This window comes from Papio anubis, chromosome 2, assembly GCF_008728515.1.
Source record: "Papio anubis isolate 15944 chromosome 2, Panubis1.0, whole genome shotgun sequence".
Taxonomy (NCBI): domain Eukaryota; kingdom Metazoa; phylum Chordata; class Mammalia; order Primates; family Cercopithecidae; genus Papio; species Papio anubis.
Genome location: NC_044977.1, coordinates 45373216 through 45388613, shown reverse-complemented (window position 1 = coordinate 45388613; position 15398 = coordinate 45373216). Strand labels below are relative to the sequence as shown.

At 39.4% G+C, this 15398-nt stretch overlaps 1 protein-coding gene across 2 annotated transcripts in view; it reads left to right on the top strand.

The window, feature by feature from the left end:
• The window catches only part of OSBPL11 (oxysterol binding protein like 11), a 72091-nt gene that overhangs the window by 18092 nt on the left and 38601 nt on the right, over window positions 1-15398 (top strand). Inside the window, exons 3-5 of one of the 2 annotated variants that reach the window (XM_003894042.5) lie at window positions 1721-1896; window positions 2724-2803; window positions 5302-5478. In XM_003894042.5, coding sequence (XP_003894091.1) covers window positions 1721-1896; window positions 2724-2803; window positions 5302-5478 — 433 coding nt within the window. The remainder of the gene's footprint in view (window positions 1-1720; window positions 1897-2723; window positions 2804-5301; window positions 5479-15398) is intronic. The other variant, XM_021934152.2, reaches the window with a different exon arrangement.

The following is a 15398-nucleotide window of genomic DNA, read 5'->3' as shown; positions in this document are numbered from 1 at the left end:
GTTGCCCAGACTGGTCTCGAACTCCTGGATTCAAGTGATCTCAACTCATCCAGCCCTTTTTTGAGTTACTTTTTTTTTTTTTGAGATGGAATCTTACTCTGTCACCTAGGCTGCAGTGCAGTGGCGCGATCTCACCTCACCGCAACCTCCACCTCCAGGGTTCAAGTGATTCTCCTGTCTCAGCCTCCCAAGTAGCTGGGATTACAGGTGCACACCACCTCACCCAGCTAGTTTTTTGTATTTTAGTAGAGACAGGGTTTCACTGTGTTGCCCAGGCTGGTCTCAAACTCCTGAGCTCAGGCAGTCTACCCACCTTGGCCTCCCAAAGTGCTGGGATTACAGGTGTGTGCCACCACGTCCGGCCTAGCATTCCTTTTTTAAAAAGGGGCCAGATGAGGTGGCTCATGCCTGTAATCCAAGCACTTTGGGAGGCCAAGGCAGGCAGATTGCCTGAAGTCAGGAGTTCAAGATCAGTCTGGCAAACATGGCAAAACTATCTCTACTAAAAATACAAAAATTAGCTGGGCATGGTGGTGGGTGCCTGTAATCCCAGGTACTTGGGAGGCTGAGGCATGAGAATCGCTTGAACCTGGGAGGTAGAGGTTGCAGTGAGCTGAAGTGGTGTCACTACACTCCAGCCTGGGCAACAGAGCATGACTCCATCTCAAAAAAAAAAAAAAATTATTGTACTACTTAAATCGGAATTTCTGAAATGTATTTTTGAAACTAGTTAATCTAAAACCAAATCAGAATATTCTTAAGTGTATCAGTATTTCATCAAATTCTTTTCCAGAGTGTATCAGCGTTTCATCATTTAGTTTCAAGGTCCTTATATTTCACCATCTCCAACTGCAGCTTTTTCATTTTTAAACAGGAGAAGTAATCTTTAGTTTTGACTTATTTAATGACACATTCACGAAGTCTTTTTTACCCTGTTATTCTCATTGTATATTTCACTGATTAAATCTTAAATCACAGTGCATATCTTGCCTAGTGTATCTTGCCTTAACCTCAGAGCTCATATTTTGATTTATTTCCAGTGAATTTTAAATAAAAATTTTCACTACCATTTGTCCTCTGGCAGTTTACCCTCTGTTAATGAATTCTGGGGAAAAATCTTTCTCTGAAAGGATGTGGTATCTCTGCTTCCTTTTGTGCATTAACTGATAGGCCTCTTACTTAATAAATGCCTCTCCCTCAGCTGAAGGGTTTATATCTTTTATTAAACTCATTCAATTTTTTTTTTGAGACGGAGTTTCGGTCTTTTTGCCCAGGCTGGAGTGCAGTGCCTCTATCTCAGTGCACTGCAACCTCTGCCTCCCGGGTTCAAGGGGTTCTCCTGCCTCAGCCTCACAAGTAGCTGGGATTACAGACATGTACCACCACGCCTGGGTAATTTTGTATTTTTAGTGGAGATGGGGTTTCACCATGTTGGCCGGGCTGATCTTGAACTCCCGACCTCAGGTGATCTGCTCACTTCTGCCTCCCAAAGTGCTGGGATTACAGGTGTGAGCCGCCGCGCCCGGCCTAACTCATTCAATTTTTAGTAGTCTTCACTGCTAGAAAATTCAGTCTAGTGTTTCCAAGTACCTCTTGAAATGCTTTTAGATTTTATTGTTAAGAACAAAACCCTGAAATGTGTAAGTGATTGAAGTTTGCTTTGCTTTAGTTTGCTGAGGGAAAATGTTTACAAATTATGGATTTTAAAAAATCGTTACAGGTTTTTTGTTTTAAACAATGAAGCTGGGCTGTTGGAGTACTTTGTGAATGAACAGTCTAGAAATCAGAAACCTAGAGGAACTTTGCAGCTTGCAGGAGCTGTAATATCACCCAGTGATGAGGATTCTCATACCTTCACTGTAAACGCCGCCAGTGGAGAACAATATAAACTCAGAGGTATGACCGAGATATGAGAATTAATATTGTGATTTTCTTCTTTTTTTGAGAAGTTGGTGTATTACATGCTTTCATATGGGCTTTGGAAATAGAAACTACTGTCATCAGTGATGTAAATACAATATTCTGAACCTTGGAACTGCTTTGAAAATTTATGAAATCTGTTGTAATAAATAACTGTTTTCAAGTGCAACAATGTATGTTTGTTTAGGACTGGCCCCTCTAAAAAACTATGTAGGTGAAACTCTGATTGCTGAAAATCTAGAAACATAGACTTTAAATGATTTTTTTTAATGTATTTCACCCCTTTACATGGTTTAGTTTACATGCCCTTTTTGCAGTTTTCAGTAACTAATGTACATTATTGGGATTTATTATAATGTCATTCATTAAAATAACATATAACTTCTGTTAAGATAAATTTAATGTGTGTAGAAGTTTTTTATTTAATAAATACACAAAGTATAATGGTAATCCTAAGTGAGCATGCTCCTGCAGATCTGAAAGTATTGATTATACATCAAATACTTAATAAAGGGGTTATTTCTTTAAATAAGAACCTATTTTTATGAATTACAACGTGTCATTCTCTCATCCTCACCTCACTGCATGCAATTTATCCTTTTTAATGAAGTAGCTACGTCCATCTACTGTGTTCCCTAACAAAGTTGGTGCTTTGGCCTCTTTCCTGCCTCCCTCTAGTAAGGGAAGTTTGCTCTGGTGAGAGTAAGACCAGTATCTGCTTTTCAGTAATCTGATCTTCATACTGTAGGCGATTGTGTTCCAAAATAAATAAATATAAAATAACTTTCACATTCTTTTAACAGCTACAGATGCAAAAGAGCGACAGCACTGGGTTAGCAGACTTCAGATATGTACACAACATCATACTGAAGCTATTGGAAAGGTATGTAGATTTTTATACAGTATTAATATACAAAAATGAGGAAGGAATATTTTTTATTTTTTGCCTTTTAAAATTGAGATACTATTCACATACTGTAAAATTCACCCTTTTAAAGTATATATGCATAATTCTGTGGTTTTTAGTATATTCACAAGGTGGTTCAACCATTGAAACTTTCTTTTTTTTTTTTTGAGACAGAATCTTTCTCTGTGGCCCAGGCTAGAGTGCAGTGGTGTGATCTTGTCTCACTGCAACCTCCACCTCCCGGGTTCAAGTGATTCTCCTGTCTCAGCCTCCCAAGTAGCTGGGACTACAGGCATGCATCAGCACACCCAGCTTTTTTTGTACTTTTAGTAAAGACAGGTTTCACCATGTTGGCCAGGCTGGCCTCGAACTCCTGACCTCAAGTGATCCGCCCACGTGGGCCTTCCAAAGTGCTGGGATTACAGGTGTGAGCCACCGCACCCGGCCGCATTGCAACTTTCTAATTTCAGAACATTTTCATCCCTCCTACAAAAAAATAAAAAATCTGGAGCCACTAGCAGTCACTCCCTGTTCTCTCCTTCCCAATCCCCTAGCAAACTCTATCTTCTGTTCCACGAATTTGTCTATTCTGGGCCTTTTATGTAAATTTGAACCATGTAATATGGGGTTTGTTGCATCTGGCTTCTTTGATTTAGCATGTTTTCAAGGTTTATCCATGTTGTTGCATGTATCAGTACTTTATTCCTTTATTCCTTTTTTAAGATTGAATAATATTTTATTGTATAGATATACTATTTTTAATCCATTCATCAGTTGGTGGACATTGGTTTATTTTCATTTTATAGACATTATGAATAGTGCTGCCATGAACACTTGTGTTCAAGTTTTTATGTGAACATATGATTTCATTTCTCTAGGGTATCTATCTGGGAGTAGAATTGCTGGATCATGTGATAGTTCTATGTTTAACTTTTTGAGGAACTGCCAAACTGTTTTCCAAAGCAGCCACAGTCTTTTACATTCCCATCAACAATATATGAGGGTTCTAATTTCTGTATATCCTTGCCAATACTTGTTACTGTCCTTTAAAAAAATTATTATGGTTATCTTAGTGGATACGAAGTGGAATCTTATTGTGGTTTTGATTTCATTTTCCTAATGACTAATCATGTTGAGCACCTTTTCATGTGCTTATTGGTTAGTCATTTGTGTATCTTCTTTGGAGTGTTTTTAAAAATATTTTTCAAGGTGAAAGGAGAGTCTCATTACTTGAAATCTGAGGTTAGAGATGTCTAAAAGTAATATATGGGCATCATATTTAAAGGATTTCATACCTAGGTGATAACTTGTCTTTTACCATTTTTTAAAAAATCATTCTTCCTGTTGGTTTCCCCCAGAAGTGAATTTTTAAAAACTGTTTGTAATTTCGGCCTAAAACCTAGTCTTCAGGAAATCCAACACAACAGCTTTTCTTATACTGTAAGGTTCTAGTCATTGTCAGTGAGAAAGTACTAGTTTGTATCAAAGGGTAGTTGGCATGTTACATTATGAAATGTATTATATTGCTGAGTGCATTTTTTGTGTTAATCATGGTGTTTAAGGCCAGATGCAGTGGCTCACGCCTATAATCCCAGCACTCCAAGAAGCTGAGGTGGGCAGATCACCTGAGATCAGGAGTTCAAGACCAGCCTGGCCAGCATGGCAAAACCCTGTCTCTACTGAAAATACAAAAATTAACTGGGCATGGTGGTACATGCCTGTAATCCCAGCTACTCAGGAGGCTGAGGCAGAGGAATCACATGAATCCATGAAGTGGAGGTTGCAGTGAGCCGAGATCACGCCACTGTACTCAAGCCTGGGCGACAGAGTGAGACTTAGTCTCAAGAAGAAAAAAAAAGGCCAGGCGCAGTGGCTCACGCCTGTAATCCCAGCACTCTGGGAGGCCGAGGCAGGCGGATCAAGAGGTCAGGAGTTCGAGACCAGCCTGACCAACATAGTGAAACCCTGTCTCTACTAAAAAAAATACAAAAATTAGCCGGGCATGGTGGAGGGCACCTATAGTGTCCCAGCTACTCGGGAGGAGGATGGTGTGAACCCGGGAAGTGGAGGTTGCAGCAAGCCAAGTCGTGCCACTGCAGTCCAGCCTGAGCGACAGAGTGAGACTCGGTCTCCAAAAGAAAAAGAAGTAAAAAAATAACAGTGTTTAAAAATCTGAAATTAGAAACTTTTTGTTATTCTAGTATTTGTTAAATGTGAAAGAATATTTTTTTGACACGACAAAACTGGAAAATAGTTTTCTAAATAAATTATCAGTTTACTTTGGGATATGTAAAATGCTTAAACTTTGAGTATCTCAGATTTTATCATCTTCGGAAATGTTCTCATAGTCAATTCTGAAGTTAATTTAATTTTAAACGCTGCTTACATGTAAGTCTTAAGTGTATGGTAATTTGATGGTTAGAGATCCTAAATTAAAGAAGAAAACAAAAGGAATGATTTTCTTTGTCTAACAGAATAATCCTCCTCTGAAGTCACGGAGCTTCTCACTTGCATCTAGTGGTAATTCTCCTATATCACAGAGGAGACCAAGTCAAAATGCCATTTCTTTTTTTAATGTTGGACATTCCAAACTGCAATCAGTGAGCAAAAGAACTAATTTACCTCCAGACCATCTTGTGGAAGTCAGAGAAGTAAGTATGAATTAAAGTCTAGTTAAAATGCACAAAATGATCTTACCTGCTTGGTTTTGTCACAAAAAAACTTAAATACTGTTTGTGTCTTCAAGGGCCTTCATTGTTTCCCATCTAGTATGCTGAGATAATTTTTAAGTCATAAACATTCCCTGACTATATAGAGTGTCCTAAGTTTCCTCATGTCTGTCACGTACGAGGCACGTGGTCATTTTTCAAAAATCTGTATCTTTCAGTTCTCAAGTAAACGTACAGACTCCTTTTATGTAAATTTTATGGTCAAAAGGGTAATTAAGCCTAGTGGGAAGGCTATATAGCCAAACAAGTGATTCTTTAAAAAAACAGGCTGATAAAGGCCAGGCATGATGGCTCAAGCCTGTAATCTCAGCACTTTGGGAAGCCAAGGTAGGAGGATTGCTGGAGCCCAGGAGTTTGAGACCAGCCTGGGCAACAAAGCCAGACCCTGTCTCTAAAAAAAAATTTTTTTTTTAAATTTTAGCTGGTAGTGGTGGTGGTGTGCACCTATAGTACCAGCTACTCTAGTGGCTGAGATGGGAGAACTCCTTAAGCCTGGGAGTTTAAGGTTGCAGTGAGCTATGATTGTGCCACAGCACTCCAGCCTGGGTAGCAGAGTGCATGCATCCCTGTCTCAAAAAATAAAAAAAACAAACAGTGGCGGGGCACGGTGTCTTACGCCTGTAATTCTAGCACTTGGGGAGGCTGAAACAGGAGGATCACCTGAGCCCAGGAGTTTGAGACCGGCCTGGGCAACATAGTGAGACCTCTCTCTGAAACAAAACAAACAAAAAACTTACATATATATAACTGATATATATATATAGAAACTGATATATATATATAGAACATTTCAAACATATACAATCATTAAATCCTTGATGTTGCCTTATATCACCATTTCTTTCTTTTAAACTGTGTACCAAATAATTCTAGTTAATAGAACATGCACTATGTTAAGTTCTAAATATTAAGTTCTAAATATATACATAGAACATTTCAAACATATAGAATCATTAAATCCTTGATGTTGCCTTATATCACCATTTCTCTTTCTTTTAAACTGTGTACTAAATAATTGTAGTTAGGAAAGCATGCAGTTTGTTAAGTTCTAAATATTTCAGACATTACTTGCTGAATTAAATTTGGTAGAGCTTATAGGTATCTATGTAGTGAATTGGTGAAAACAGTATCATAAATCACACCCAAATGATTCAAGGTAGGAGGCTAGGAGAATGTAACTCTGTCAAGGTATTTAGGGTTGTGTTTATAGGTGAAGAAATTGATGTAGAGAGATGAAGTAACATGCTTGAGATACACAGACAGTAGCTTTTGATTCGCTTTCTAATTCTGTTATATAAACAAACAGTTAACAAAAGACTCTTTTTCATAAAACTCTGTAATTTTAGTATTCATGACAATGGTATTCCATTTGTAGGTAAATGTCAGTGTTTGTCTTTTTTTTTTTTTCTTTTTTTTTGAGACAGTCTCGCTCTGTCACCCAGACTGGAGTGCAGTGGCGCGATCTTGGCTCATTGCAACCTCCGCCTCCCAGGTTCAAGTGATCCTCCCACCTCAGCCTCCCAAGCAGCTGGGACCACAGGCTCCTGCCACCACACCCAGCTAATTTTTGTGTTTTTAGTAGAAACGGGGTTTTGCCATGTTGGCCAGGCTGGTCTCACCTGACCTCAGGTGATCCACCCACCTCAGCCTCCCAAAATGCTGGGATTACAGGCGTGAACTACCATGCCCAGCTGGTGTTTGTCTTTTAAGGAAACCAAGATACTTCTACCTTTATTTAGAGTGGAGGAGAAGGAAACATTAAACATGGTTAAGATCCAAGATACAGAATAAAGAAAAGCATTCAGGGGCAGTCTTATGTCATAGTGTATTCCTTAACCCTTAAAAACTAGGCAGCCGTGAAATTCTTGGAGCTTTTCAGTCATGGCTAGCGATGGGAGTTTGAGGCGGGCTTCTGGGATGCTGGTAATGTTCTGTGTCTTGGTCTGGGTGTTGGTTATCTTGTATGTTTAGTTCATCAAAATTCATTAAGCCTATATACTTGTGATATGTATCTGTTTGTAGACTGTCAGTATACTTCAGTAAAAAGTTAGAAACAAGCAAAAAGCATATAATTGAAGTTGTCATGTATTATAGCACATTTTCAAGGAAAAGGGATGGTTTTGTATTTAAGATTTTATCTCTATAAAGGCCTTCTGCTTGACTGTACTTGGGTCTTTGTGACCTGATGTCCAAGACCATTGTCATATCTCTGTTAGCTTTTCTTCAGTTGTGAATACTTTAATCAACCTGCCCTTCTCTTTTCAACTCTAATGATTGTTTTGTTGTTCTCACTGGCTCAGTGGTAATACTGCCACACTCCAATGTTATGTGTCTTTAAATATACATTTCGTATCATTATAATAGCATGTAATATTTAACATGTAACTCTGGCACTTGAGTGTAGAACGAATGAGTCCCTAAAGTTTCACAACCACCTCTTTGGGAAGGTCCAGCATTAACTTACAGAATTGACATAGTTTAATGGCAGTCTCTCCTTGAATTATGGCTCTAGAAATTATTCTAGGGTTTGGGTGGTAACCACAGTTTGGCACTCCCTGTGTCACTGCCACTCCCTCACCCCGACACATGCCAAAAAAAAAAAAAGTATTAGCTGAGCATCTTGTGTCTTCACTAGGTTGGTATTTTTGCATTTAAGAACCCAACAAACTGTAAGATTAAGTCAAACTGTAAGATTATAACTACGTCCAATGGAATAATTCTGTTTCTGAGAAAACAGTCCTTTTGGAATGTTTATATCATTTTTTGTCCTTCAGACAAATATTAAATACCTCCAGAACCAATTTTTCCTTTAAAATTTGGTTTATTGCTAATATAAAGTCATTATAATCTAGTCTCTGGAGGCATATTGTTTCCTAGTCTTTTTATTTATTTATTTATTTATTTGAGATGGAGTTTTGCTCTTGTTGCTCAGGCTGGAATGCAGTAGCGTGATCTTGGCTCACTATAACCTCCGCCTCCCAGGTTCAAGCAATTCTCCTGCCTCAGCCTCCCAAGTAGGTGGGATTACAGGCACCCACCAGCACGCCTGGATAATTTTTTCATTTTTAGTAGAGATGGAGTTTCACCACATTGGCCAGACTGGTCTTGAACTCCTGACCTCAAGTGATCTGCCTGCCTTGGCCTCCCAAAGTGCTGGGATTACAGACATGAACCACTGCACCTGGCCAGCTTTTATTTTAAATGGGTTAAATTTATTAATATTTGCCTTATTAGAAATTAAAACAGGAGTTAAAGTAACTTGTTAATTAAGAAAAAATAAAAACTAATAAACCTACTACATGTTAGCATAAATAACATTTTTATGTCAAAGTTATCTTTACCAAAACAAAATCATTATTGAAAAGAGTGGATTGTTTTACATTTTTGCAGTCCCTTCAATGTCTGGCCTTACAGAACACAACAGAATTCTCATATCTGTTTCTATATGCAGTCTACTGTAGTATGTTGTTTTACTTGAACTACAGGATGAAAATTTGGCCATTCACAGATAATGTGTTTGGAAAAAAGAGAAACATTGTAATAGCCTTTTTAGATAATTGTGGCTATTCTTTGATACTATACCAAAACTGGACAACTGATAGTTTCTTAAATGTTAGATGCAGTGTGGAATCTAATACATATCAGTGAACTTTTTGTATTTTGTTACATGAAAATCCATTGGTCTGTCCTGCACTTTGAATGGATCTTTAACCTAGCCATGATTTTGTAACACTGTGCATTCATTAGTCATTTTGGAGATATTAGTTTACAGAGTTATGCAGATCTTGCAAATATTGATCCATTTTATTATTATACAGTGAGTAAAATTCACATTTATTAACATCCCCAGTGTCATCAGAAAAGTATTGGGAAGCTATCAGATATACCAGATAAGGTTGTCCGAAATTCTAATTTTCATTTTACAGCTCAAGTTTTGTAATTGGTAACAAATATTGTTGTTTTTTCGATAGCCTCATTTTATTCAATCTTGAGAAAATGTCTAACTCATTCCCCAAACCTGAATCTCCATAGTTTCTTTCTTTCTTTCACATCAGAATAGTAGTCCATGGAAACAAACAAACAAACAAACAAACAAACAAAAAACAGCTAATTCAGCTTACAAGTCAGTCACACAAGTGCTTTTTCTCTAGGCAACCTCTGTATATTGATATGCAACAGAAGGCTTTATATGTACTTCCCACTTTTTATATAGAGAATTTTTTAAATGTGTACTTGAGTCAAGATGTAGTAAATTTAATGATTTTTACTGCTTTACAAAGACATTCTTAAGTAAATTGCCTTTTTTTTTTTTTTTTTCTGTGAGCACATGGCAGGTAAAGAATATAGTGACCACTAGTGCGTTTGGTGTCACTGCCTTTTCACTATCGTTCCAGAAGTTTTACCCACCATTGCTTTTACGTCATTAATGCAGATGTCACCACAGTGAAAAAAAGCAAATAACTTCTTTGAATTATTATAAAAAATAATTTGACTTCACAGACTGTCTGAAAGGAGTCTCACAGGGGTCTCTGCAGAGCACACTTTGAGAATTACTGTTCTAGAATTATCCAATTCCAGGAGGTTGTGATGCAAAGATATAAATTGATGTGAGTTTGAAAGGAACATTTTAATCAAATCTATGGGTAAGTTTAGTGTTCGATTAGGCAGCAGTTTGTAAAAGCAGTTAACTCCTTTTTTTTTTTTTTTTTTGAGACGGAGTTTTGCTCTTGTTGCCCAGGCTGGAGTACAATGGCACAATTTCGGCTTACTGCAACCTCCGCCTCCCAGGTTCAAGCGATTCTCCTGCCTCACCCTCCCAAATGGCTGGGATTACAGGCATGCTACAGGCATCCACCATGCCCTACTAATTTTGTATTTTTTTAGTAGAGATGGGGTTTCTTGATGTTGGCCAGGATGGTTTCGAACCCCTGACCTAAGGTGATCCACCCGCCTCGGCCTCCCAAAGTGCTGAGATTACAGGCGTGAGCCACCACACCCAGCCTAAAAGCAGTTAACTCTTGTGAGTAGTATCATATTGTCCTTTAAAATGAATTTATTACAAAAGCTTTACTTTATTAAAATCATCTGTTTCCTATTTACTCTTTCTTATTAGTACTACTTATCAGTTCCCTTCTTTTTCAGTCCATGCTTCATGCCGGTACTATGCTATGCCCTGGGAGTAACTCAAATGACCAGTCTAGTAAGTGAGACAGAAACTTAAAACACAAGTAATTAAAATCACGATTCTAATTTGGTTTTCAGACAAATTATATGCCACCTGAATGATATACTCTTATCACTACGATTGCCATTTCTAGCTACAAAACACAGGTTCACTGAGGTTTCAGCTTTCTTTCTTTTTTTTTAAAGGACCTGGTTTTATAGTGTCAAGTAACAATCACTAAAACAGTTTCACAAATCACTTTTCCATTTCTTTGAATAGATTTGATTAGCTAATTTGTTTTGGAGAGAGCCATTACCAACTTTTAACATTTATGCTATAATTATATACTTTGTTTTAAAGCAGACTCGGCAAGTTATATACACACACACACACACACACATATATATGCACACACATATATATATACACACACACTATATATATCTTACTATCGATATATATTTTACTATATTTATATCTTGTAGTCTGCTTTAAAGTATGTGTGTGTATGTGTGTATATATATACACACACACTTTGTATATGTAATATGTACATATTATATATATATAGTATTAGTCCATATTCACGCTGCTGATAAAGACATACCTGAGACTGGGTAATTTATACAGAAAAAGAGGTTTAATGGACATACAGTTCCAAATGGCTGGAGAGGCCTCACAATCATGGTAGAAGGCAAGGAGGAGCAAGTCACGTCTTACATGGATCACAGCAGGCAGAGAGAGAGAGAGAACTTGTGTAGGGGAACTCCTCTTTATAAAACCATCAGATCTCCTGAGATTTATTCACTATCACAAGAACAGCATGGGAAAGACCTACCCTGATGATTCAGTTACCTCCCACTGGGTCCCTCCTACAACATGTAGGAATTCAAGACGAGATTTGGGTGGGGACACAGCCAAACCATATCATTCTGCCCTGGCCCCTCCCAAATCTCATCTCCTCGCATTTCAAAACCAATCATGCCTTCCCAACAGTCCCCCAAAGACTTAACTCATTTTAGCATTAACTCAGAAGTCCACAGTCCAAAGTCTCATCTGAGACAAGGCAAGTCCCTTCTGCCTATGAGCCTGTAAAATCAAAAGCAAGTTAGCTACTTCCTAGATATAATGGGAGTACAGGCCTTGGATAAATACAACCATTCCAAATGGGATAAAAAGGCCAAAACAAAGGGGCTACAGGCCCCATGCAAATCCAAAATCCAATAGGGCAGTCAAATCTTAAAGCTCCAAAATGATCCCCTTTGACTCCACGTCTCACATCCAGGTCACGCTGATACAAGAGGTGGGTTCCCATGGTCTTGGGCAGCTCTGCCCCTGTGGCTTTGCAGGGCATAGCCTCCCTCCCGGCTGCTTTCATGGGCTGGCATTGAGTGTCTGCGGCTTTTCCAGGCACATGGTACAGGCTGTTAGTGGATCTACCATTCTGAGTTTTGGAAGACAGCGGCCCTCTTCTCACAGCTCCACTCAGTGGTGCCCCAGTAGGGACTCGGTGTGGCGGCTCTGACCCCACATTTCCCTTCCGCACTACCCTAGCAGTGGTTCTCCATGACAGCTCCGCTCCTGCAGCAGGCCTCTGCCTGGGCATCCAGGTGTTGCCATACATCCTCTGAAATCTAGGCAGAGGTTCCCAAACCCCAATTCTTGACTTCTGTGCACTAGCAGGCTCAACACCACATGGAAGTTGCCAAGGCCTGAGATACCTGAAGCCTCTGAGACCACAGATGAGCTCTACGTTGACCTCCTTCAGCCATGGCTGGAGCACCTGGGACACAGGGCACCAAACGTCTAAGCTGCACACAGCATGGGGACCCTGGGCCCGGCCCATGAAACCACTTTTTCCTCCTAGGCCTCCGGGCCTGTGATGAGAGGGGTTGCCATGAAGACTTCTGACATGCCCTGGAGACATTTTCCCCGTTGTCTTGGGGGTTAACATTTGGCTCCTAGTTGCTTATGCAAATTTCTGCAGCCAGCTTGAATTTCTCCTCAGAAAATGGGATTTTCTTTTCTATTGTGTCATGAGGCTGCAAATTTTCTGAACTTTTATGCTCTGCTTCCCTTATAAAAACGAATACCTTTAACAACACCCAAGTTACCTCTTGAATGCTTTCCTGCTTAGAAATTTCTTCCACCGATACCTAAGTCATCTCTGTCAAGTTCAAAGTTTCACAAATCTCTAGGGTAGGGGCAAAATGCCACCAGTCTTCTTGCTGAAACCTAACAAGTCACCTTTGCTCCAGTTTCAACAAGTTCCTCAATTCCATCTGAGATCACCTCAGCCTGGACATTATTGTCCATATTGCTATCAGCATTTTGGGCAAAGCCATTCAACAAGTCTCTAGGGAGTTCCAAACTTTCCCACATTTTCCTGTCTTCTTCTGAGCCCTCCAAACTGTTCCAACCTCTGCCTATTACCCAGTTCCAAAGTCACTTCCACATTTTCGGGTACCTTTTCAACAGCTTGCCACTTCTGGTACCAATTTACGGTATTAGTCCATATTCGTGCTCCTGATAAAGGCATACCAAAGACTGGGTAATTTATACAGAAAAAGGGATTGGATGGACTTACAGTTCCACATGGCTGGGGAGGCCTCACAGTCATGGCAGAAGTCAAGGAGGAGCAAGTCACGTCTTACATGGATGGCAGCAGGCAAAGAGAGAACTTGTGCAGGGGAACTCTTCTTTATACAACCATCAGATCGCATGAGACTTACTCACTGTCATGAGAACAGCACGGGAAAGACCTGACCCCATGATTCAGTTACCTCCCACTGGGTCTCTCCCACAACACACGGAAATTCAAGATGAGATTTGAGTGGGGTTGCAGCCAAACTGTATCATACATGTATCTTTTTTGAGAGACAGTGTCTCATTGTTGCCAGGCTGGAGTGCATAGCCCACTGCAGCCTCCAACTCTTGAGCTCAAGCAGCCCTCCCCTCCCACCTCAGCCTCCCAAGTAGCTGGGATTACAGCCACACGCCACCACACACAGCTTATTTTTACCTTTTTTTTTTTTCCTAGAGATGGCGTCTTGCTATGCTCCCCAGGATGGGCTTGAACTCCTGGCCTCAAGTGACCCTCCCACCCTGGCCTCCCAAAGATACAATTATATTTTAAATTTTATTTTTTCTAGCCAAGAACATTACTTTCTTAGACCACTTCTACCACCAATACTAGCAGGTGGCTCTTTTGGTCCTTCTACACAAAGAAGCATACTATTTTCTCTTTCAAGTATTTTTATATTGTGACTTCTGATTATGCTGTGAATGTCTTGAGATTTTTTTTTCCTTTGTTAAACTTTTATTGGCTTATAACATACTATAGAAAACTACACAAATTACAAGTGTGCCTCTTGTAATTTCTGCATAATCACTTCCTGGATCAAGAAGTTAAATGTTATGAGCACCCTAGGGCCACTTCTATGTCCCTCATCACAACACCCTTCCTCACTATCCTGACTTTTAACACCATAAATTTATTTTGCCTATTTTTGATACTTCTAAAACTGGAGTCATATAGTATGTACTCCTTCGGGTATGGCTGCTTTTGAGTTCACAGTATGTGTTTGAGATTTATTTAGGATGTTGAGTGTAAATGTTCCTTTTCATTGCTATATAATATTCACTGTATGCTTATGCTATAATATTTTTTATCCATTCTGGTGTTGATGGACCTGAGTTGCTGAACATATGCATGTATATATCTCTTGATTAGGTAGCTAAGAGTGTAATTGTTGGATCATAAATTATATTTACTTATGTCTAGCAGATACTGCCACACTGTATTTCACAGTGGTTCTACCTGTTCATAAGTTTGGATTAGTGGGAGTTGGTTCCTAAATTTGTATACAAAAACATTTATACACACATAAAGCACACTATATATGCATGTATAGATGTGTATATGTTAATAGATAGCATCATACCTACATACAGTTTGTCCTCTTATGAAACCTTTTTTTTTGGAACGGGTGAATGTTTGATCCTTAACTGTGGTACATGTTTTCAGGGACTATTCCATATATGACACAGTGATTTGCTTAGTAGGATCATTTTGCACACCTTTTTCACTTGCCCCCTGGTGAGCCGTATCAAAAATCACCTGGGCTGGGCACAGTGGCTCACGCCTGTAATCCCAGCACTTTGGGAGGCCACCGTGGGTGGATCGCTTGAGCCCAGGAGTTTGAGACCAGCGTGGGCATCATGGTAAAACCCTGTCTCTACTAAAATATAATACAAAAAATTAGCCAGGCATGGTGGCACACACCTGTAGTTCCAGCTATCTGGGAGGCTGAGGTGAGAGCCTCAGAGGTCGGGAGGTCAAGGCTGCAGTGAGCCATGATTGCACCACTGCATTCCAGCCTAGGCGACAGAGTGAGACCCTGTCTCAAAAAAAGGAAAAAAATATCACCTGGAACAGAGCCTCTGAAAGCTAAAAAGAGTCTGTCCACTATGTAGAGTTTCTATGTGAATTAAGCTAGTGTCCAAAGGATGGTCCATTAGAGAACTTTCTGCTCACAACTGAAAGTCATTAAGCATAATAAATTCAGTTTTCCTCTAAAAAATTGGCTTGCTCATCATTGTTACTCCATTGGTTCTGTTAGGAAAGCTGTACAATGCTCCTAATAAAAGCAGAGTGTATTAAAATCTTTTAAACTGA